Source organism: Colletotrichum paranaense (genome assembly GCF_030867605.1).
Source record: "Colletotrichum paranaense strain IMI 384185 chromosome Unknown Scaffold_16.1, whole genome shotgun sequence".
In the NCBI taxonomy this organism is placed as follows: Eukaryota; Fungi; Ascomycota; class Sordariomycetes; order Glomerellales; family Glomerellaceae; genus Colletotrichum; species Colletotrichum paranaense.
Genome location: NW_026848974.1, coordinates 695410 through 718242, shown reverse-complemented (window position 1 = coordinate 718242; position 22833 = coordinate 695410). Strand labels below are relative to the sequence as shown.

The following is a 22833-nucleotide window of genomic DNA, read 5'->3' as shown; positions in this document are numbered from 1 at the left end:
GGGCCAAACGCTAGGCCAATCAAGTGTCGAGACACTTCTGATGCTGGATCTGCTGATGCTTCTGACTGTTGCTCACGGCGAAGGTTGTTACGATTGCTAGCCAACGATTGCAAAGACCGCTACAACTTCACACACTGGTGATCGGTTGGTCTCGGGAGGCGGGAGATGCCCAAGGCTGTCCTGTCTCCTGTCTGGCCAAGAGATGTGGATTCGGATGCGTGTGCTTACGTGAAGCGCCATGAAAGATCCCATGCGGGCGACGACGTGATCTAGGACTGGGAGTCATCATATTTCCATCGCCCGGCTAGCAATGTGCGCCATGTTACCAAAAGGCCGAGGCAACCAACCACCATGCGTGCGGCCGCAACCCCCCAGATTTGGCTCCCTAATCGTCTCTTTTTCCGATATAACCTCTGTGCTTCTCGACGTTCCATTGTAATGCGCCACGGTCCCGAGAGTCTGACACCCTTTGCCTACTTACCCTCGTTTAGTTAGATCGCTCGAGCAGCCTGCAAGTCTAGGGATGCGTGTGTATGCTTAGGTTGGCTAAGAACAGCCTCGTGGTTTTCCCCCCCTCTGACAATGCGTATTCAACCCGATCCACAGATTGTCACCGCTTTTCCGGGAGTGAGAGTGCTTCCAGAAAGCTGACGAACATATGCTAGGCACACCCGACTTGCTGTGCCGCCTCTGGATATGGACGGGACAAAAGATGAAGAAGAATCCGTCCCACGAAAGGGGCAAGGAAAACATTTCTTGTGAAGAGCTTCGTTTTCGTTCTGGGTCGTCAACAGCCCAGTTGGTTCATCTAACAAAATTATTGGTCCGTGCAGAAACCTGTCAGTCGATCGATCAGTCGATTCAGCCTGTAGCTTGCACATGATTGAGTGAAATTAACATCTTCAGCTCTTGACGATGATGTAGCCGCTCTGCCCCAGTAACCGGGTGTACGTCCACCGCCGCCAACACCACCACCACGGTCTGGCCTGACTAGGCCTGGCCGTACTGTTGGGCCGCCCCTCGGAGCGCCGGTAAAGGAACCTGCCGGCTGTCAGAAAGTGAAGCATGCAGCAGAATACGCACTTTGGACAGCCCCATGTTTGCTCAAAAAGGCCTTGACCGCCTTTAACCACCCCGCAGCCCCTGGTCCTGGCGTGTTGCCCGAGAGGCGGATTGTTGTTGGAAAGGCGAAATTCCCATAAAATCCGCTCACGAGCAGCCAATGTTGGAGACTAATTACCATTACGAAACTGCAAGCATACCCGCAGTCGCAGAAAGTCGACGGCCGCACGGCGTCTTGGCCGCGAAAAGTCGATCCCCCCAGCAGCCGTAGGTCAAAAGGGTGCATTGCGTGCGGGCCCTGCGAATTGGTGTCCCGGCTGAGAGCAAACTTTTGACATTCATCTCGAGAAAATATGTCGGTCAACAAATTCGGCCATTTCACAGGTAAAAGCGCCTGTCGAAAGCAAAGCCCTGCATGCGCGGGCGTCACCAATGATGGCAGCCTCTGTCGATGCAGCTGATGAGGTCAGGGAACCACCCGCTAACGGTCTCGTATCAAATCAGCGTCTGACGTTCCTCTGCAGGCCGCCGTAACAGTCGAGTGAGGCGAAGTGAAGTAAGAGCGTTGCGAGATGGCCACACAGAGCGGATGTGTAAAAGTTGGATCCCTGAACCACGCCTCGGTGATTGTGAGATGCACAAAATCGGCCTGCCAACAGTGAACACGGTTGCAATTTGCTGCTTCAGAGCAGGCATTAACGACGAGGAACACCAAGTTCTGGTGGGACGCAGGAGACCGTGGAGAGTTTAAGCTCGAATGGGCAACCGGTGAGTCGGGAGCCTCGCTTGTGGATGGTCGCTCGACAGACCAGAGACTCGACCCGTGAAAGTGTGTGGATTCACCCCAGCAAGGCCAGGCGATAGCCAAGTGAGATTATGTGCCGTGGCATGCCCCCAAACCCACGAACCCCAGCGCTATTCCGTCCCGCCCATTTCCGTCGGAGGTTGCCAGCCATTGGTGTGTCTAGCTCTGCCTCGTGTTATGTTTCGATGCTCAACATTGTATCCATACTTTGGTCGGGTACCACAGTATCGATTCCCCAAGCTGCAGCCAGAGCGGTGATGATTCGTGAACAGGGTGTGTTGGCCGCTTACAGACTATGCTGCACATAATTAGCCCGGTGACGATTTGCGGATTGACGAATGATTACGGAGTACTACCGGACTAAAGAAATTTTGGCTGGAATCGTTTTTGCCGAGATCTCATTAGACTGCCTCGCAGGCTAAATAGAGCACTGCAATGGCCATAAAGTTCCAACGGGTCGCAGAACTAATCGGGGCGACGCTAAACAATGCGTAAGACCGGAAGAAGAGCATAATGATCCATTTCTCTGCCGATTCTTGAGATCTGCTGAGCACTCGGCACTGAACAAGACAGGTTGCAATGCGCTAGCATGCGATCGTGTCCGAACGGGCGGGGAGAGTTTTCGGGTACCTAGGCGGACATGGGGCCTACAGATTGTATTAGTGAATTCTGCGCGGACTTCTTTTTTGGTTGAGTCGGTTCAAACCTACCTTAGCTATCGGGTCCTTTTCAGCATCCCATAATAGTACATGAAGCGGCTGCGCATGCATGCTCCGGTGATTACGGAAGATGTCCCGTTGCTCTAGTCTCCGGCGGAACAAGGACAACCTTGCACATCGGTCAAGTCCAGGGGCCGAGCTGGTGGACGGGAGAGTCGGGTACCAGCATCGGCCCATGGAGTGGATGTATCCACCCGGTGAGGATGAACATCGTCAACTGCAACGTATGCCAACCGCAGATTTGTGCAGAGGAGCAGCAAAGCAGAGGCTGACTATGTTGGTCTTGGTCTAACGATTCGTGGCGTTCAGTCATTTGCTTGAGGACAGTTGGCAAGGAAATACCTTAGTGCAGTGTACTGCGGAACGACGAGCCTTGTCGGACCCCCAGCGAAGAGCGGCTTCTGGCCGAGATACAGCTCGGCGACCAAAGCGCCGTTGAAAGTGCTCCAGACCTTCGTCCACTTGACCAGTCCTAAATGAATTGTTGAGGGGTCTACTCCGTACAATGGATGACGTTTGCGAGGTCGGTCGAGACAATTCGACCTTGTCCTCATCGGATTTTGGCTGAGGTTCCCGGGGTTGAACGTAGTGGTGGGCCGGAGGGTACTCCGGAGGTTATGACAAAGTCGCATCGAGCATCGGCGGCAATGCAACCCACTTCGCGGTCAAGGTGACCCCCAAGTATGTGGATGGGACTGCCGGCGCGGGCCAGGTGGTCCAGAAGCTACCCCTCGCAGAGATGCGAACCAACGACGGTGGGAGAAGCAGACGAGTGGCGTGGTGGAATGGCAGCATGCAGCGAGAAAAGAGCACCTAGGGACGCAAGAATCGACAGTTGGAAGTGTTGAGGTTTGCCGTGACTGGGTGATGTGAGATGCGGGAGGCAGCTACCGATACAAAGGCGAGGAATGGAAGGGAGCTTCATCTCCGCTCACAGGTACGGCACCGATTTCGTCACGTGGAGTGCAGACCGGGTCGGGTGGTCCGAATGCAAAGTCAAAGCTTCATGTGCCGGGCGACACGTCCATGGTAGAGATTCTTCATCCGACCGGCCGAGAAGTACGGAGTGTCGGTGTGTGCTCAGGCCTTTTCTAACGTCGAAGCCGGGAGGCCGGTGTTGAGTTAAGGCTACATGAATCAACGACTCATTTCAGGAAAGCTCACGAGAGAATACCTTACGTTACCTTAGGTTTTTTGAGGAAAATGGAAGAGGTGCTTGCGCTTACAGTGCCACTTGCACCTGGAGGGACGTTGAGATGCCAAGTCGCGACGCTTTCGGACAAAGGGGTTGTATTTGCCTGAGGTAGCCCAGTAGGTCAAGCGAATACCTAGGTAGGCACCTTGAAACCTCAAAGTGCCTTGTCTAAGGTACCTTCCATGATGGAAGGTAAGAGGCGGTACCAACCTTCCAGGTTATGCTGCAGGAGGAAAGCAGGCAAGCAGGCGCTAGTGCGCCATCACCACTTTGAGCAAGTGGCAGGACAGCAAGAATAAGGTAATGTAGGTAACCACCTCAAGTCAGGTAAGGTAGGTAGGTAAGGTACTTCCTCCCTCATGTCACTTACATTCCACCCAAATGCAAGCACGTTTCTGAGTCGTGGAAGTAGCGGAGGCAAGGACCGTCCCGTCCCTTCCTACCTTAAGGTACCTTGCCTCACCTCACCTTACCTTACCTAACTTCACCTGTGGCCTAACCACCTTGGCTTCCTTACCTTCAATCGGGTGCCTTAGCTTCCATTCAATTGGGTTGTGTGCTTCCTCCGTATTGGCTAACCATACCTAACGAGCAAAGACCTCCATAAGGCGACTGCATTGTCAACTTTATTTGGACTGAACAAGTCTCAAGCAGCCAGAGCAGTGACACCGCAAGCGTCCTGCATTTGTTGATATATAACCAAGTTGCATCCTTCCGTCTGCTCAAACGACTAACAGACTGAGAGGCACGAGAAGGTACTTCATCCTCGACGCACCTACCTTCGGATCTCTCGCCTGTTTTATCCGTACATTTACCTCATGTAAGTACGAAGCGAGATGCCTGCACTTTCCACTTTCGCTAGACGGGCAGACAGCACGTTGAACAATACTTGGGTATAATACTTATTCTTGAGATCTGCACCGAGGCAAGTTGCATCAATAATTACCTAGGCCCTACCGCCATTTGCTTGTTTCCTGCATTCTGCAAGCTTCCCGTTCTGACCATGTTTACACTGACTCCGGAGACTCTTGCGGCTGCCAGCTTCCAACCTTCAGCTCGGCATATAGCCGTTCCCATCACCTTGTCGCTCACTCTAAAGCTGGTTGATTCGATCTGTTCTGTATGGATCGGATGCCCCTTCTCTGCCTGTTTGCTGTTTCTTACCATCTGTCCAGCTACGCAGTCAAGCCAATCCCGCATCCATATGTACCCCCGACGGGAGCAAAAGCCTTCCCCGCGAACGCGACCGAGACAACGCCGATCCAAGCTGCTGCACGCTGCCTTCATGTCTTACAAAAACGGCTGGCCGCGGCTTGACGTCGATGCAAGTAGCGACTCAGGAAAAGAAACAATAGCGTTGAGAGAGGCTGCCGGGCCGAGGCCATGTAGAAGAGAAAAAGAAACCACGGAGCGGCCTTTTGCCCCCCGATTTCCGTTGCCTGCCTTGCCAGCGTGTCTGCCTGCCCAGCTGAGCACCCTGCCACATACCGAAGGAGATAAATCCGCGGCACCTTCCAAGCTCACACACGCACGCATGCCTTACCGTCTGCTTGTTCGCCTTACACTACCTAAACTGGCGCTTCTTGCCTCTATCAAAAGTTCACACCTACGCAAGGCAGACAAGGCAGGAAGCTGCAACGGCGTTGGCCAAGCAGATCGACGGGAGTCCAACTAGTGCGGCTCGCGGACATGGAAGCTGCCTAGGGTGGGAACTGTCACTTCTCAGTGGGCGAAAACCCAAGTTGCAGATTTGCGAGGTGACATCGCCATTCACATCCACCACCTTCTACCGCCAGCATCGTATGGTTGGCATCTTCCTCGCACTTGTGCTCGACTCGTTTCTTGCCAATTAGCCCCGAGTCAACCAACACAGCTCTTCTCCTCATCTTGACCGTTCATCCTTCCTTTCGACCAATCAGGCGCCCTGCCTAAGGACCTGGCACATTTCCCCTTCCAACTGCAGCTACGCATGCAGGGCAACACACAAACACACAAATCGGAACCCAACATTGTCATGCAAATTCCCCACGCCAATACCCAAGCCCACGCTCACGATCACGTCCTGGATCACTAGAACTCATCAGTCCATGCGTACCTTGTCACCGGTATCGCCAAATTTCATGATTCGGCCTATTGCCTGGTGCAACGTCGTGCCGCCCCGCCATCGGTCAACACCTTGTTTGTCAGTCACCGTTGTGGTAACACAACTCTATAGTGTTTCTTGCTGCTGACTTTCTGCTTCTGCGGTGATATACGACTCAGGAAAGACCCAAATTTTGTCCATCTGTCATTTGACAGTTTCGTCCCCCCTCCAAAGCGCCACTTGTCGCCTTCTTCTGCGCTATCTTCCATCAACTTCCTTGATGCCGTGAAACACCTTCGCTATATGACGTTGAGCGCCATTGGCTAGTCTGATTTCAACATTGCCCAAGCCTGTCAACTACCGTCACAAGATGGATCTGGGATCGGACATTATACACGACATAATCCACCCCACAGCAGCCTTCACGGACGTCTCTCTGTCAGAAGTCGAGCATCATGATAGTAGCATCCCACATCGACTTCCGCCAGCCGATGACTGGGAGCACTCCCAGCTGAATCCCAAAAACCGCATTGACAGCCTCGACCCCCTGCCAAATCCTCTGTGGCGCATCGATGGCTGTACTGGACTCGGGACGCAATTCTACGTCCTTCCTACGTTTCTCTTTCCAACGCCGCCGCTGCGTCTCGATGCCTTTGTACCAGAGCAGTCAACTCAAACGCCCGAAATCCGGCAATTATTGGATTTGGATGTGGCGTTCCATACCAAAGATCGCGCCCGAGTTCAAAAGCTGAACATATCCAAGCACATCATTCGGGCTTTACAATTCTGGACAAAACGACTGCCTGACCCAGAAGGGCTCTTACGATCTGTGCCATTTGGCTCCCGCATCGTCTTCAAAGATATCTCTCTCGATGTCAGAGCCATAGAGATCAATATTGCACCCACGTACTACCTCGAACGTCAACTTCTCTCGGCATCCGCCCTCGCTGAGATGTGGGGACCCGAAGCCCAGATACCGCAATGTATCGACTTGTCCGAGGTTCATGTTGTCGAACAGATCCACGACAGTGTCTGCCTTGTTCAAATCAAAGGTCGCCTCTGGATTTTGAAGACACTGACAAGTTACACCAAGTACTTGTACCATGAGCTTAAGCTTCTGTTGTCAACAATACCACACCAGAACATCATGTCACGTCCCACACACCTCGTCACAAAGCGTTGCACTTTTGGTAGCAAAGTTGCTGTCATCGGCTTTACTCTTGAGTATCATCACTATGGTACTTTAAGAGACATTGTGCCTCTTTCACGAATCCACAACACGATTTCTCAAACAGAACAACTCAAATGGTCAATCCAGATTACGTCGGGTGTACTGCACCACCGTAGAACCTCTGGTACATTCTACCCTGACCTCCGCCTCGACAACATCGTCCTATCAAAGGACAGAGATGCAGTCATGGTTGACTTTGAACAGCGCGGGGTGTGGTGCGAATTTGCGTCCCCAGAGATCAATGCTGTCGAATACATCCGCATATTAGCTACCGATGACGATATACCCGAGGATACCAGAGATCACTATGCTGACATATTGAGGCGCTTGTGTCCTGATTTCGAGTCTCTGCAAGCAAGAGAGGAGTATACAAATCCAATCAACGGCTACAATATCTGCTGGGCATGTCTCAGCCCAAGGGAGCAGGAGGCATCGGAGGTGTACATGCTCGGGAGAGTATTATGGTGCATCTTTGAGGGAGCTAGCGCGCCTCAGCAAGCTGCTGTGTGGCAGTCCTATCGCTGGGAGACCGACGTCGACTTTCCTGCCTTTCTCAGGACGCCACCGATACTACGCTCGCTCATCGACCGTTGCACAAGTGGCCGTCGTGCCACCTTGGGTGACCAGATCGGTAGAGAGGGCAACAAAATTATTTTCAAAGGTCAGGAGAACAAGACTGAACCCAAGGACATCCGACAAGCTGCTGCGACGTGGTGGAAACGTGAGATAGCGTGGGCCGAGAGTTTCCTGGCCATGAGAGACCACTCAAAATCGAGCGGAGAATGGAGCGAGAACCACTTCGACAGACCTAGCTTACAGAGCGTATTAGATGAGCTAGAGAAGATTCGGGATGAGCTATAAACAGGAACAGACAACGGGCCAAAGATGGCTTTACAAGGGCTGAAACAGAACAGATGTATACACTTAGAAATGAACGACTCGGGGATAGATAATGGTATTTATTGTATAGCAGAACAAGAGAGGAGAAGCCTCAGAAATATGAGATGCCTAGACAAGCACCCAATCGACCAAAGTCACTGCCTAGAGACTTGGCGCGCTACATCCTCTAACAATCATGCAATCTAAATGAGAAACAAGATGTGTGGGAGTACAGGTAGTGTCAATGGGATATACATGAACATGATAAGTATAGATAAAGGGAGTGAGTGTCACAGACACAAGAGTGAAGAGAAATATGGTAAGAGACTTGTCCTCCCCAAGGTCCAGAGGAACGCTCTGTGCTTCCCTATCTTTCCATCTTCAACAAAAAAGGATGCAGTGTAGGAATATGGTCCCGTGGACGTGTTCGTGTACTTCCACGTCACCTCATCCTCTTGGATCCCCGATCATGGCTCTGACTCTGTCCGTGGCGTTTCGACCCCGCCCCAGGCGAACTTGCGATGGCTAAGCCGCTGCCTCCAGACCTCCTCAGCCGAGCAATGAGGGAGCGGAACTTTTCGACGTAGGTGGCCGGCGCACCGTTGACGCCCAGCTGGTCCAGGATGTCTTCGAGGCTGTGGAGGAATGGCGCCGCCGCGTCGGGCGGGAGGAGACTCAGTACCCCGAGGACGAAGTCTTCGTCGCGGTCCCCGACGAGGCGGAGGAAGAGGTTCTTGTCTCGACGGGCGATGGCGGCGGGCCTCGTCGTCGACGTCGGGGACACGAAGTCGCGGTTCCTCTCTACGACGGCGGCGAGGATGTGTACTAGGGTGCGGGCGGCGCTTGTTCGCTCCTGGGGTTCTAGGGGCCGATCGCGCTTAAATATTGAGGTGCGGACGAGGCCTATTACACCGCTGATGTGTCGTGCGGCCCAGGCTACGTCACGAGGGCCCTCTGCTGAGCCGCCTTCTGAGGAAGGGATGGTGGTGGAGGTGGTGGCGTAGGAGTCGAGTTCGCGCAGAACGCGGTCGACGCGCTGGGAGAGCTTGCGAAAGGGGTCGTTGACGGGGTCTGTAGAGCGCATCTGGGAGAGGAAGTAGTGGAAGAAGTCGTTGTTGGCGAGAAGCATGCGGAAGATTGTGCCCTCGAGGTCGCGGCGCTTGACTGGTTTCTTACCCGTGGAGGGCGGATTTGAGCAGAGGTCTGGGCGGTAGTCTTCAGGAGAGGACGAGGACATAACAGCTGAGAGCATCTCGCGTGCTTCATCGACGCGGTGAGGGTTCGGGTGCTGCCGTTGATTTTCGTCTTCTTCTGCCTCGCCCGAGTCGGTGTTTTCAGAGTCCTCTTCCGAGCCTGGGGTGACAACGTCACAGCGTAGGCCGTCAGCCAGGACGTCAAGGTGGAAGGCCGATATGTCTGAAAAGGGGTCGCCAATCTCCTCTGGGTAGCCGTCCGCGGTCATGGTCAGGGGGGACGCCGGGTCGTAATCGTAGAGCGTCTGCTTAACCAGCTGATCCAGTAGCCAGAGGAGGTGCTTGCAGGGCGGGCCGGCCGTTTGCTGCTGTTCCCGGCACGAGCACCGGGGCGTCGCGAAGGGGCTGTCGGGGGATCCTATACGGATGGAACGGGGCACGAGCTCCGTCATTTGAAAGGCGTAGACGTCGTCCCTGAGACGGCAGTACTGCAGCGAGAGGCGGGGGGGATCTTTGAAGGCCTCGCGAACGCGCAGGCGGGCGTCGTGGGAGAGCGTGTCGAGCTTGTAGACGAGCTTGGAGGGGGAGCGGATGATGGAGTGGTCGTCGTCGTCGACGAGAGACGAGTCCGAATCGGACTCTGGCTCGGAGCTGCTGGAGCCACCATCGTCGTCTATGTATCCGCCGCCGTCGTCCTCATCGTCGTAGTAATCTGAGGTGGTAATATCGCTGAGGGACTGCCGGTGCGCCCGGGCTCTGGTTGTGGGAGGCATCCTTCTTCCCAGAGAGAGCTCTCTGAATTTGGCTACGGGGGTGGGAGAGGATGATGAAGACATTTATGGTGTGCGAGGGAGCAGTAAAGTTCTATATGTTTCACAGAGCCTGCTGATGAAGAAGGGGTCTCCATGGTGAATCGGTTCACGGGTTACTTATAGGATCCAAAGGTCAGATGGCAGGGGGGAGATGGGAAGGGGGAAGGGAGAAAAGGGGGGGCGGAGTGAGGCCAACTGTGACAAGACCCCCAGAGACCCAATGCTAGTGCTAGTTGGCGAAGCTGGCGATGCTGGATGGGATGTTGGAGCAGGGGGGAGAAGCGGGAGGAGGCAGACGAAGACATGACCAAGACGAGTCCTGGGAGTACTCGCACACGAGTGGTGGGCGAGCAGGTCCCATGGAGATGGACGATATGACGCATAGCAGGAGGAGGGGTGCGGTAGAAAGGAGTAAGAGCAGAATCGAGGACGACTACTGGCCGGTTCGGGATCCCTCCTTTCCCACCCCTGGTCTTGCGAGAAGTTGATCAGATCACCTTCTAGAAACAATTCCATTTTCTATACTTTTTTCCTTTCCTGCATCTTCACCCGGCCCCTGATCCTGGGATCGCTGTTGCTGCTGGGAAGAAAAACCAGGCGGGATGGAGGTGGAGGGATGTAGGAGGTCGGCTCGCCCTGGCCGAGACCGAAGTCTGGATGCGTGCCGTGAGCTCAGCAACCATGCCGGGAAAGGCTGGATGGGTTTAGAAAAGATCGGGCTGGGGCGCAAAACAGTTGTCGCTGCGCAAAAGAGTTGGGACAAGGTTTTGGGTCGTGAAACTCCACATCAGGTGGTCGTAGAAGCTTGGGTGGAAGGGAAAGCAATGCAGAGTAAGGTCAGGGCCCAAAGAGAAACATCGGACTGCGCAGATCAAAGGTCTTTGCGCCGTGTGTGGCGTACCGGCGGCGCGCGCGTGGCATGGGGAGGAGCATTGATCTCTTCTTTTCCCATGTCCAGGGTCTGGGGGAAAAAGCTACGACGCATGAACAACGGGATAACTGACCGAGAAGGTCTCGTCTGGCGCGATTCATAGGACGAAGTACGGCAAAGTGGGGGGATGGAAGGAGGGACGACTCAACAAGGCACCGGGGGAAACATAGAATGCGCTGTAACGATGAGATGTTGGAGCAGAGATACGTTGATTTCTGTGCTATGGTTCGCCAGATTGCGATAAACCGTACTTTGACGATGACGATGGTAAGAAGAGAAGTCGAAGTTGAGAGAGGCAGTATCCTGGCTGCCGGGGTACTGGGTAAGGTACCCTGGCCCGGGTGAAGAGGTTAAAAATGGGGTCGCGTCTATCGCCCAAAGGCCGAACCGCACGGCCGACCGCCGAAGAGCCGTCGTCCACCGTCGCGGTGCCGTGGGCTCCTGGGCAGCCTTCCATTCCCGCCCAGAAATTCCCTTCCCAGGCTTGGGGTACATCCAGCCACGGCTCAAGCCACGAATGCGCTGCTGCCATTGGTCCAGAAAGGAGACCAGAATCCGAGTGCCCAATAAGAACCCAGGCATTCTCTGAACTGTCCAGTCACCGCTGCCTTTTGGGGCCTGGGGGCCGCGCAAACGGGCCGGTAGTAACCCCACCGTGGCTACGCCGAAAACGGGAATCACAGCCCCGAACGGGCCGGCCGCTTCTGCGACCGCGAATATGTTCGCGCCCCACTTTCTTCCCTTTTCTGACGTCCATCAGGCTCTGGGTTCCATGAGATATCCAACTTCACCAAATCACAGCCTTCCTCTGGCCGCATCACCGGCCGCATCCCTCCAACTGTCGCGGCCCTCCTCGACCCGGTCCATTTTGCTGTGCAGCGTGCTCCTACGACCGTCATAAACACCTCACAAGGCTTTCTTCGAAGCATAGGACCGCTGTTCCCTCTGTGGTTCCAAACTCCCGGGAATCGGTTGGAACGCCTTACAAGCCAGAAGGAAGGGGGTCCATGGCCGAGAGGCCTCACGATGGTCCTGGTCTACCCTACCCTAGGCAGTTGGGTATTCGGACTTGTTCGGTGCAACCTAGAGCCAACCAGACTGGATCAGCGACAGGATCATCACGGTATCTCATTCGTCTTCTTGTACGGCTCCCGATAAACAGCCAATCACTTTGATCGACGATGGCGTGAATAGATTGAGGCCTGTTGGACTTGACATCGGCCTCTGCGGCACTTCCTCAGCCGCAGAAGCCTTTGACGGACTGACCGGCAGTGCTTGACCATAGCCAAGCATCAACGGCTTCCCCATGGGTGCTTAGGCAGACGACAGGGGCAAAAGGGGCTTCGCAGGATCACTGGTAGAGGCATCTAGCGTCGTGATCTATTCATAGTCCGTGTGAGTGCTGTCGTGTCACTATGGAAGTCAAGAGTCATCCTTCAGACAGGCGCGACAGCCGCCTACGTGAACTTATCTCTCAGGACTCGGCAATCTTCCAAACTTCAGAGCAAAACAGGGCTTAGGATGTGACGTATCTCGACAAAGAAAGTGTACCAAGTCTAGACCGGGAATGCCTGGGCAAGAGCAGGGCGGTGTCCCTTTATGTCACATGACGCCAGGCTGACGATGGTGATCGATGGGTAAGTATGAAACTCGTAGTCACACAGTGATGATTGAACCAGCCTGGGAGGTATGCCTAGCGGAAGTGCAGAGAGATTGCAATATGGTTTGTATTGGGATCACAAAAAGCCGCGCAATCGTCTCTTGGGCGGAAAGTGGTGGGTTTAAGGTTACCGGCACAGGGAGGCCATCTGATATCTACTGCCGAGCGGAAGATGCCCTGAGCTTCGGTCACTTCGTAGCGCACACTTTGGCCTATCCCTTTCGGAACCACGTGCAGTTTCTGCTCATCAGTCAAGTAAAGCTTCCGCTTGCAGAACTCTGATTCATACCTGATTGATAACGACCTCACAATGACTCTGACATTTCAGAGTTTGATGCAACTGGCAACATTGATAGCAAATCATAGAGTCATGTTGTCTAATGTCCAAATCAGTTCCTGCAGCGGATGTCGTTACTAGTAAATGAGAGGTTCTGAAATTATTGTCTAAACTCTTCACAAAAGTACTGTGCCTCTTCTGAAACGAAAAGGTCTGTTCTCGATCAGGCGACCTCCTGTCTTCCCAACACCAATCCTTTACGAAAAGTGAGTCTCACGATGCGCAGCCTACTTGCGAGACTTGACCGACCACGTCTTCTCCTCAAATCGAACCACGCGACCTGAAGTGTGGCCGGACTCAAACACCTGCCTCCCAAGAACAACATCCATAATGACCCCAATCTGTAGCAAAGCCAAACAACACGTAAGAATGCCACACAGCTGCGTGACAACGGGCTTATATTCGGCGTGAACGGCATATACAGTAGGCATAGCCGCCAGAGACCAACCCGCAACGTAACAAAAGGGCAGTATCGGCAGCACAAAGACGCTCTTCCACCCGTTGAACCACTCGCGGTACCGGTACGTCATGGCGATGCCTAGGAACACGGCCGAGACGTTGCAGAATGCCCACCAGCAGGGGAACAAACTAAACAGCACGAGGGGTTGGTGGCCGTAGTAGAGGTATAGCCCGCCGTAGTTGAGCAGGCACTCCTCCAGTACGACGTCGAACAGACCCGCGAGGCCAAGAAACACCAGCAGCGTCTTATTGCTGACCCCGCGCATGAGCGCGCCAAAGATGGTGCATCCGAGCACGGCGCCAAAGGACCACCAGATGATGCCGACGTACAGATCGAACTCGCGGCCGAGAAAGGTGAACATGAGCTGGGACGGGTCGTGTGACTGCGACCAGTAGCAGTTTGCGAGGTAGTTGTCCACGGCCTCGGGCAGAACGCAGGTCGCGGCGCCGAGGGTCAGGGCCGTGGGCACGGTGGAGGACCAGCGCTTGCTTTCTGCGATGGAGATGAGGACGAAGATGAGGGAGAGGGCGAGGAGGATGGCTGATACGACGCGGACGTGTGATGCGTCTTGTGCGAAGGCGTCGTTTGGGGGGGCGATGGTTCGGAACGTCGAGTCGAATGAGACTTTGACTTGGGCGTTTTGGGCGAATGTGAGTGGCAGCATCGAGAGGAGTGAGGCTGCGATGAGGACCGGCCGGCTGAGAATCTGTTTCATGTTGGAGTTCTGTTGTTCAGGGAGTGAGGATGTAAGAAGATGTACAGAGTGGGTGAGGTTGGAAGAGTTAGGTAAGGTCGAATAGTCGAAGAGTGTCACACCTAGGATTTGGACTTCGGAAGCCTCGTTACAAGTGAAGATGTCTTTTATACATCTCCAGACGGCTGCGCTGTTCCGAGTTCGTAAGCTCGGGACCGAACGAACCCGTCCAGCGTGAGGCTGTGGTCGGAGATTTCCCACATGCAGGTATCCGACCATATCCGCAGAGCCCATTGCCATGTTGCCACAGAAGTTGAAGAAAAATATTGAGATGACGTATCAATAGGCCATCTCAGAGAAGCGGGACCCAGAAAGTTGCCGCGAGGTCTTGCGACATGCTTCCACGATACCAAAAGTGGTAGTTCGGAGCCGAGCTTGCGATGTGAACGATGGATTTGGCCCCGAATAGACTGCAATTCGCCTCTAAATACGATCCGCTGAGGATGCAGTTCATTGAATGAATCATTTCGAAAGCAATTCCAGCATCTCGATCTTAGGTCGTTCCTTCGTTATTCCTCATAAAAAGCCTGTGGTCAAATTACCCGGCCTGAAGGCGTATAGCCTCTTTATATAACACATTCCTGCTGCGTGGTATGAGCACGCCCAAACTCCATATACCCCAATCTATAGCCGGACTCTACGACGAAAAAGAAAGACAACGATTGTAATGAAATGGGTATAACACATCGCCTACATCACCTTGCCCCGGCGATCCCCCGGCTCTCCGTGCGCCCTCTTTTCTTCCCTGTCGCCAGCAGAGCATTCCGCCGGCGGTAGAACTTGATCGATTGAGTGGTTCGAGTGCGACATGATATCAATCGTTGTACGGACATTGATGACCGGCCGGTCGCGCGCCTGCGTCTCCTGGACGTGGCTCCTCTGACCGAGATCAGAAGACGGCCTCGACGCGTCGTACTCCTCGTACTCGTCCCGCCCGTCGTCCCGAACCGTCTTGTTCAGCTCGATATCGGACCCGGTGCCGGACAAGGCCCGGTCAATGTCATTGAATGTCCGTACGGTGGAATTCGAGTTTTCGGATTTGCCTCCCCTGGCGACGGCGCCGGACGTTTCTTTCGTTCCTGGGTGGCCGCTCGTATTGACCCAGCCCGCGCCAGACGGACGAGATTGTTTGCTCTTGTTGCTCCATCCAAAACCCCAGTTCTGGAAGAGAGGCCGAAGACTGGTGACCGAAGCCGCGATGATGCCTAGCGCCGGCTCCAGGACACTCCAGATGGCGACGTCGCTGTGGAGGGGAAAAGGTTAGCCAGGTGCTCCTGTCAAGTCAGACATTTGGGGACGTACATTGTTTCGTAGAGGAAGTCTGCCGAGATGGCGAGACGTCTCACATATGGTATACGTACTATAAGAGCAACGCCAGCACTAGATGTTTGTTAGAAACAGGATGCTCCGCCACGGTATTGAGGATATCTTGACTTACACCATGCCCATACTCAAGAGAACAGCAACAAGTGCCTTTGTACGCCGGTTCAAGTTGACGTTCCATAAGAGGGCAATCGGCAGCAAACCCATGCACCAATCTGATATCGCCGAGATGATGCTGTGTGCAATGGTCGCGTCCGGGACTATGTTGAAGTTAATACACGACCCCGGGTCTCCGTACAGCTGCCTCCAAAAGTAGGATGGAGGCATGCACTGGAAGGTCATGATGCAGAAGAAGGCGATGGAGATCATCCAGACGACGACGAGGTTGGCGTAGATGATCCAGCGGTGAACTTTGTTGAGAGCGAGACGGAGGAGGAGAAGACAGATCGAGGTTCGGATCGCCAGCGTGATCGGGGAGTATAAGACTTCGCAGATGTACCAGGCTCTGAGGGAGACGGCGGCTTGGTCGACCGTGAGTTCTGTGATGTGTTTTCCTGTGGCACCGTTGGTGATGCCGTGGAGGGCGATGCCACCGTATGCTGTGTAACCAAGCTGCGAGATGTTCATGTAAGTGGCAAGTAGGGAAAAATGAGAGGGTCGGAAACAGTACTAACCATGGCCCCGAAGATAAGCCAGTCATCGACGGCTAAGCTCTTGACGATGCATACTTTAACGTAGGCTCTTGCCAAGACAAAGAAGCCGGCCGCGAGCATAAAGGACAGCTGGACAGCAAAGAGCTGCATGCCTCTGTATTGGATATCATCGTGCGGAACTCGTGTTTCTAGTGAGCCGTCCATGTTGTAAGTCGAGATGGCGAAGTATGGCTCAGGCAAAACACCAGAGACATCGGGGCTCCCACTGACACGGAAACGCGGATGGCGAGATCTTATAAGCCCTCCCACTCTCAGCCTGGCGTATGTGGCCCAACTTGCGCCATCCCATATGTCAGAAAAGAATACTCAGTGGGGGGTAGGGAGCTCAGAGAGGAAAAAGAAAACACTCATACATGTACCGGTTCCCCACGAGGGGACCAGGTCTTGAGAGTGTATCTCTCTCAACTACTTTAGATTGAAACACCCCAGGCCCAAATCGTGTTCTTCTCCATCTAAAGATTGCATGTTCCAGAAAACCTTCTTTTACAACGAAATTTCGCTTCAGAAATCTTCCTCTTAAGGCCAAGTTCTCCGTGCCGATAATCCGTGGTTAACACCGCCATTGCGATAAAAACGACAGCTATACGAGATGCAAAGATGGAAAAGCAATACCTTCAATCGGGTCACTTGCTGGCTTAGCAGTACATCCTGCGCCATGATGGAGAGACAGGACGCAACTTGCAGCTGCCGCGAGGAAGCAGGGTTCAGGACAGCCACGCCCACGTCCAGGGTTTGACTGGGATTGACAAGTTCAGGGTCGCCCACCAGGCCTGCATATACGCACAGAGAAATTGCTAGTCGCCAGGCGCACGACAATTTTCTCTCCGGTAGTTCCGCGACTCCGTGTGGTTCTTGTTCATCTGCAAGACAGATGCTTTGGGAGAAAGCGAATCCACACTTGGAGAAAAGAAAACCCCACAAAGTAGGTAATACGGGGTCGAGTGGGATGATGCCAGTCCTACACTAGGGTCGGTTTCTGACTGGACTATTTTGGATCCTCGGCATCGTTGGTCCGGAGAAGAGGAACCCTTTTCGTCTGAAAAGCATGGCTCTGTGGCCCAAGAATCTGACAGGTACGATACGCCGTAGCGAGTATGTGACAAGAATGGGTTGTGATAGAGGTTTGATCAGCTTTGTCACGCCAGAGGCTAACAGTTTCCTCAAGGACCACATCAAACCAGTAAGTGTCACCTCACAGACCCAGCCAGTCTGTGATCAGGATGAGATTCCCTGTATGACTGTTAAATTGATGATCTCGCGGTATCCGTACATGCCTCGCAGGCGGATGCTCGATATGAAAGCGGAGATGGGTTCCAAGGCCCCGGATCATGACCAGGTCCATAAACCGCGGGCCAGGGGGCAGCGTCATATCTCGGAGCTTCAAAAGTGCACAATGTGCAAGCAGCGAGAGTGTATTATTATGATCCTGCTAGATGACTGGTGGCGAGAGGCCATAGCTCTTGATCGACAGAGAAAATCGTCAGTCCGCATTGACTTATTTTATCTCCTAGAAAAAGAAATCATTAGTCGGAGCAGCAAGTTGGGGACCACAACAGTCGAGACTCGATGCTGGCTCTCTCAGTTATCGTTTATGACCAAGTATTTAGCCTGCTGGTAAGCAGACAAGAACCCGATAACCACGCATTTGTTGTGCATCAGGATGATTCTTTGAGGCCTGCTTCGCAACGTGGTCCCTCGGTGCATGTCTTGCCTTGAGCATTTTGCCTTTGGGAATTGGGTGGTTGCGATTCGGCCGAAGCCGAAGGACCATCATTATCCGTACATGGGGTACGCTGATGGTACCCTTACTGGAAACTGCAATAATCTGGAAGAGTTTTCTCGGTCTCGAGGGCCGCCTGGCGTTCGGCAAGTTTGCCCATCGTACGATGCGAAAGAAGGCAGAGTAAGCCAGAGTGGACGACATGGATACCCGAGTGAAGTTAGATTGGATCGGTGGATGGGCAGCAACGGAGGACAATACTGTCTCAGTGTATCGGCCGTACGAAGAACCACTCGTTAGTTCAGCCCTTCCCGCGGCGGGACCAACGTTCGTTTAGCCAAAAGGCTGGCGAGTCATTGCCATCGGCCGACGAATGCGAAAATTGCCAGTACCTACATGTGTGGGCCACGTCGTGCGGAACCGCGAAGTTCAACGGGGAAGCTTATCCAGGCAGAGCCGATGCAGGTTGACTGGTTGATTGACCTGTCAAATGGTGGCAGAGAGGGGCGGGCAGACGGTATCGGATTATGGCCGTGGATGTATTTGAAAATGCATCCAAGCAAATGCTGTGGCGGTCTGACGGTCTCGAGGAGGAAAGTCGAGGATGAAAGCAGAAAAGAAAGTTGAGGTTGGATGGAGATGGAGGAGGTCCAACGAGACCGAAGCAAACACCAGGGTAGCACAGGCCGGGGGAGCCTGCCGGAGCCAGGGGTATTGAATGGATTCGCCAATCGAGGAAGCTCCAGGGTTGGATAATTAGCAGGCGTTACTTTACGCCAGGCACGTTGCAGTGAACCTTGTTCACTCAGGTCCCAGGAGCAAGTCTGAAGTTTGAACTTGGCAATGCCGGACAGAAGCCGCGGTGGCATCCCACGCGGAACTTGTTTGCTTGTCAGTGTCAATCAAATTGCACTGACAGAGCGAGGTGCATTTAACAGCCGGCCGAAGTATCCCTAGGTAACCAGGCAAATGCAACTTGGTGAAATATAATTGGGGTCAGTAGCTCATCGTATCAGGCCCACGGGGGAGCGTCGAGTTCGATCAGATCGTCCCCGACTGACAGCTCAAATAGTGAACAATGCACTCGATCCTGCAATCTGCTTCACTGGCGCTTACGTGGGCCACCTCAAGAGTCGAAAGTGGGCTGGACCGAATTTCTGCTCGCTGACCAGATCATCGTAGAAATTCTACCAACTTAGCTTCCTGCCCATTCCTTTTGTTGAGTGCGAGCGTGCGAGAACTGATCGATGTGAAGGCAGGATCGAGAATGCCGTTGCGCTAAGTCGACGAGCATCAAATCCTTAGGCTAAATGATATGTCACTTCTCAACAACGGCTTTTGTGGCCCGTTGTCTCCAACAACGACAACAGCTAGGTCCGTGAATGTGAGAGAATTGGCGCTTTTGGCGACTGGGCTCCTTTCTCCTCTCTGACGGCTTTGGTTGTCGAACGCCATTCTCTCGGGAGAGGCTTGCCTACTACGCGCGCCACTTGAAGCAGTTGGCGGGCTCTAAGCTTCACTGTCTCACTCGCTGAAGATAGCTGTCGATTCATGATTAACAGCCACTTGATGATCAATTCGACGGACCAGTGGACTATCCGACAACCGTTAATTTGCAAGTGGCAATGAGGCTAACGTCTCAAATCTTAAAGGCGCCCGTCAGCATTCGAGGTCCGGCCTACAACACAGACGATCCGATGACCGGTTGACCGGGTCCCATGACAGCAAACATCAAAGACCTCAGGGCTCAGCCGTGGCGTGTTTGCTTGTCTTTCTGTGCCGCATGTCAAATACACACTCTAGATTAAAATCTCTGTGTCCCGAGGTTGGCCCGTTAGGAAAAAGAAAGTGAACGGTGAGTGGTCAGATTATGACGTGGTTTGCATGAGCGGGGGTTGGGCCCCTATATTCCGAAGAGGGAGGGGAAACACCGGCAAAGTCAACGATAAGGAGCTGTATTAAGGATCCATAACTACGGCCGGGAGAGCATGGTCATGTCGGTGCACAGGGCCCTCCGTACGGGAGGTATTCTGCTCTCGGCTCACTCCGTGTCGGGCCCGGGTGCGGGGTACATTATAAGAACGGAACGGCAATGGGGTGGGGTCTCAAGCTTCGGGGACGCATAGGCCCTCCCGCCGATACGATGGCCGAATGTCTCCCATCATGAGATGACCACGTCATTGCTAAGGCTGATATCATGATCCAGTATGCTAGATGCGCCGTGGTGACTGCCTGAAGCCTTGGCATGCGATGCACAGTGTCCAATTGAGACAGATGGAGATCATGCCGGACGAATTGTCCCGCTCTTGAGTTACCTCAGCAAAGCTCAACCGAATGTGCAAGCGGACGGTTGTCTCCGGGCTCCCATGCAATGAATCGAATTGTTGAGTGCGATCAGAAAATACAGAGCCGCAAAGCTCCTACTCTCGGAAATTCAACCAATTATTTGCGCATTCATGTGAGGGAAGGAAATAGCGCCTGAGCCTAGACCGCACAATGTTTCTGTAATTGCAGTCACCATGACGTCGTTGATGAGGTATGTGGGTAACCGTTCTACCTATGCACCTACCTCCTTCTAGTTACTATACTTGTCTTGACGACACGATGGATAGTAGCTTCCTTGCTGTCTTTGCTTCGGTCGTTATAATTCTGTCCCTCAGAAGTCCCGTCCTTCCTTGACATCCCAAACATTGCTCATCCATCTACACCTCTGTGCATCCACAGACTCAGTAATCGCCCATACCACAATGACAGACAAATCCCAGTTCGAGGAAGGTATGTTATGTCATGATACTGCGCAACAGAGAGAAAGCTCACAACTCGTTACCAGGTTACAAGGTGCCGGTCACAGACCAGAGCTTCCCCGGCAAGGAGGGAAAGCTGCCCGTCACCCCTCTTTTCGACAGAGTCCCAACTGCAGATGGCGGCTCCAAGCTGTATCAAGCTGCAGGAAAGCTTGAAGGCCTGAAAGCCGTCATTACTGGTGGTGACTCTGGCATCGGCCGCGCCACAGCAATTCTCTTTGCCATGGAGGGCGCCGATTCGCTCATTGCGTATCTCCCTGACGAGGAGGAGGATGCTCAGGAAACCAAGAAGCGTGTCGAGTCCTATGGTCGCAAATGCCACCTCATCGCAACTGATATCACTGATGCCGCCAATTGCCAAAAGATTGTCGACACTGCGCTGGAGAAGCTTGGCGGCATCGACATCCTCTTCAACAATGCCGCATACCAGATGATGGTCGAGAATATCAAGGACTTGAAGGAGTTAGTTGTATAAGCCGGCTCGCTGCTTTTCCCCGCGTACTAACAGACATTGCAGGGACCAGTGGATTCACACTTTCAACACCAATATCCACCCCATTTTCTACCTTTCTAAATACGCCTTACCTCACATGAAGAAGGGCGCAACCATTATCAACAACGCCAGCATCAACGCTTATATCGGCCGTCCTGATCTCTTGGATTACACCTCCACTAAGGGCGCCATCATCTCCTTCACTCGTGGGCTGAGCAATCAATACTGCGACAAGGGCATTCGCGTCAACGCGATTGCACCTGGCCCAGTCTGGACTCCATTGATCCCCGCGACCATGAATGAAAAGGCTCAAAAGGAGTTCACAAGTCCCATTGGACGCCCGTCGCAGCCTTCAGAGATTGCGACGTGTGTGGTTTTCCTGGCTTCCACCGACAGTGCAAGCATCACGGGACAGACGATCCACTGCAACGGCGGTGTCATTGTTAACGGCTAAAGAGGGAAGCGAAACATTTTGTGCTACATAGATACCGTACGCTCGGTACAGGTCCTGGTTTCTTAGACAGGGTGCTGAACATCAAGGTCTAGAGAACAAGTTAATAATTCCATGATCACAACTATTCACTGTGTGAGAATAGAAGAGAACCGTGGCCACCTCCATATTCTATTCTGATTCCAAGGGAAATCCAAAGAGCCTCAACTGCGGCGACCATTGAGCATGTGTTACCAATTATCTTTTGCGGTGACCACATCCATCTGCTTAGAGACCGATTCGGCCGACGGCAAGGTCCCAGGCGGGAACGCTACCCACAAGAGATTGAATAGCGTGGATGAAACAGGGGACTGGGATGAAAAGAGACCAACCACAGGTCGCCAATCGCCCACCAACAGGAGGGGCGAGGGGCAGATGAGAAGCGCGTCGTGCTGCGTGCATGACCTGCATTTCTGGTGTGCTTCTGTTGCATGTCGGTCGATATTAGGACGTATTTGCGCTGGATTGACAAGTCTGTCCTCATTGGACGGAGGCAGACGGAATCCTGCCTAGATCATATGAACTTTCAAACCCCTTTATCTCGCTTTCATTATCAACAGGATGTTGATGTTTTGGAAAAGCTACTTTGGCGGGGAAACGTGAACCGACCGAGCCGATCACAGGCGATGGTTAGCTGTCCACGTGCGATTGGCGTACGGATACCTAGTACTGTTCCAACGAGGTTCCCGCGCTATGTTTACCTTGGTCGCAAGACAGGCCGTTAACACGCGCATGCAGATCATTGGATTCTCCTGCGCATCAGTACCTACACGTATCGTGGTTGAGCCGCAGGCCGTGACTTGGTTTCTGTTCTGTTACATGACACGTCGAAGCTTGTTGGGTTCTATCTCAGAGGGCGAACTGCTCGAGCCTTGACGTCGTTCCCGCAGGCGGGCTAGAGTCATGTTGCGGTATCCTACTGCAAAATAGGCAGCGGGACGCAATGCAAACAAAGATCTCTGGGAAACTCTATTACTGCGTCGTGGTAATGGAGCGGGCCGCTGCTAAGGAAAGACAGAACGACGATGAGCATAACAAGGCAGATAATCTTGTACTCTGCTACGCCAGGAAGCAAGGTCCCCTTTGTCTAGGATCTCTTTCCTGGACAGGCGAACGGCCAATGGCACGCCAAGGCTGAGTCTGGGGGTGCTCGGCCCCCAGGAGCAGAG

The 22833-nt window shown here is 53.5% G+C and overlaps 8 protein-coding genes across 8 annotated transcripts; 3 read left to right on the top strand and 5 right to left on the bottom strand.

Moving 5' to 3' along the window:
- Window positions 1-3201: 3201 nt before the first annotated feature.
- On the bottom strand, window positions 3202-3381 carry CPAR01_14727 (uncharacterized protein; the record flags this gene model as incomplete). The annotated part of the gene is made up of 1 exon (XM_060498977.1): window positions 3202-3381. One exon carries the CDS (start codon window positions 3379-3381, stop codon window positions 3202-3204), a length of 180 nt encoding a protein of 59 aa, XP_060342440.1.
- A 2853-nt stretch (window positions 3382-6234) lies between these two features.
- On the top strand, window positions 6235-7956 carry CPAR01_14726 (uncharacterized protein; the record flags this gene model as incomplete). Its single annotated transcript, XM_060498976.1, has 1 exon — window positions 6235-7956. One exon carries the CDS (start codon window positions 6235-6237, stop codon window positions 7954-7956), a length of 1722 nt encoding a protein of 573 aa, XP_060342439.1.
- Window positions 7957-8416: 460 nt separating this feature from the next.
- Window positions 8417-10003, bottom strand: CPAR01_14725 (SWIM zinc finger protein; the record flags this gene model as incomplete). Its single annotated transcript, XM_060498975.1, has 1 exon — window positions 8417-10003. The coding sequence occupies one exon, from the start codon at window positions 10001-10003 to the stop codon at window positions 8417-8419; it is 1587 nt and encodes a 528-aa protein (XP_060342438.1).
- An 813-nt stretch (window positions 10004-10816) lies between these two features.
- On the bottom strand, window positions 10817-11442 carry CPAR01_14724 (uncharacterized protein; the record flags this gene model as incomplete). Its single annotated transcript, XM_060498974.1, has 2 exons — window positions 10817-10940; window positions 11162-11442. 2 exons carry the CDS (start codon window positions 11440-11442, stop codon window positions 10817-10819), a joined length of 405 nt encoding a protein of 134 aa, XP_060342437.1.
- Window positions 11267-12068, top strand: CPAR01_14723 (uncharacterized protein; the record flags this gene model as incomplete). The annotated part of the gene is made up of 2 exons (XM_060498973.1): window positions 11267-11630; window positions 11671-12068. 2 exons carry the CDS (start codon window positions 11267-11269, stop codon window positions 12066-12068), a joined length of 762 nt encoding a protein of 253 aa, XP_060342436.1.
- A 1066-nt stretch (window positions 12069-13134) lies between these two features.
- CPAR01_14722 (uncharacterized protein) lies at window positions 13135-14082 on the bottom strand (the record flags this gene model as incomplete). Its single annotated transcript, XM_060498972.1, has 1 exon — window positions 13135-14082. One exon carries the CDS (start codon window positions 14080-14082, stop codon window positions 13135-13137), a length of 948 nt encoding a protein of 315 aa, XP_060342435.1.
- A 729-nt stretch (window positions 14083-14811) lies between these two features.
- CPAR01_14721 (uncharacterized protein) lies at window positions 14812-16301 on the bottom strand (the record flags this gene model as incomplete). Its single annotated transcript, XM_060498971.1, has 4 exons — window positions 14812-15364; window positions 15424-15501; window positions 15560-16056; window positions 16119-16301. 4 exons carry the CDS (start codon window positions 16299-16301, stop codon window positions 14812-14814), a joined length of 1311 nt encoding a protein of 436 aa, XP_060342434.1.
- Window positions 16302-20624: 4323 nt separating this feature from the next.
- CPAR01_14720 (short-chain dehydrogenase) lies at window positions 20625-21628 on the top strand (the record flags this gene model as incomplete). The annotated part of the gene is made up of 3 exons (XM_060498970.1): window positions 20625-20652; window positions 20708-21143; window positions 21199-21628. 3 exons carry the CDS (start codon window positions 20625-20627, stop codon window positions 21626-21628), a joined length of 894 nt encoding a protein of 297 aa, XP_060342433.1.
- Window positions 21629-22833: the final 1205 nt, after the last annotated feature.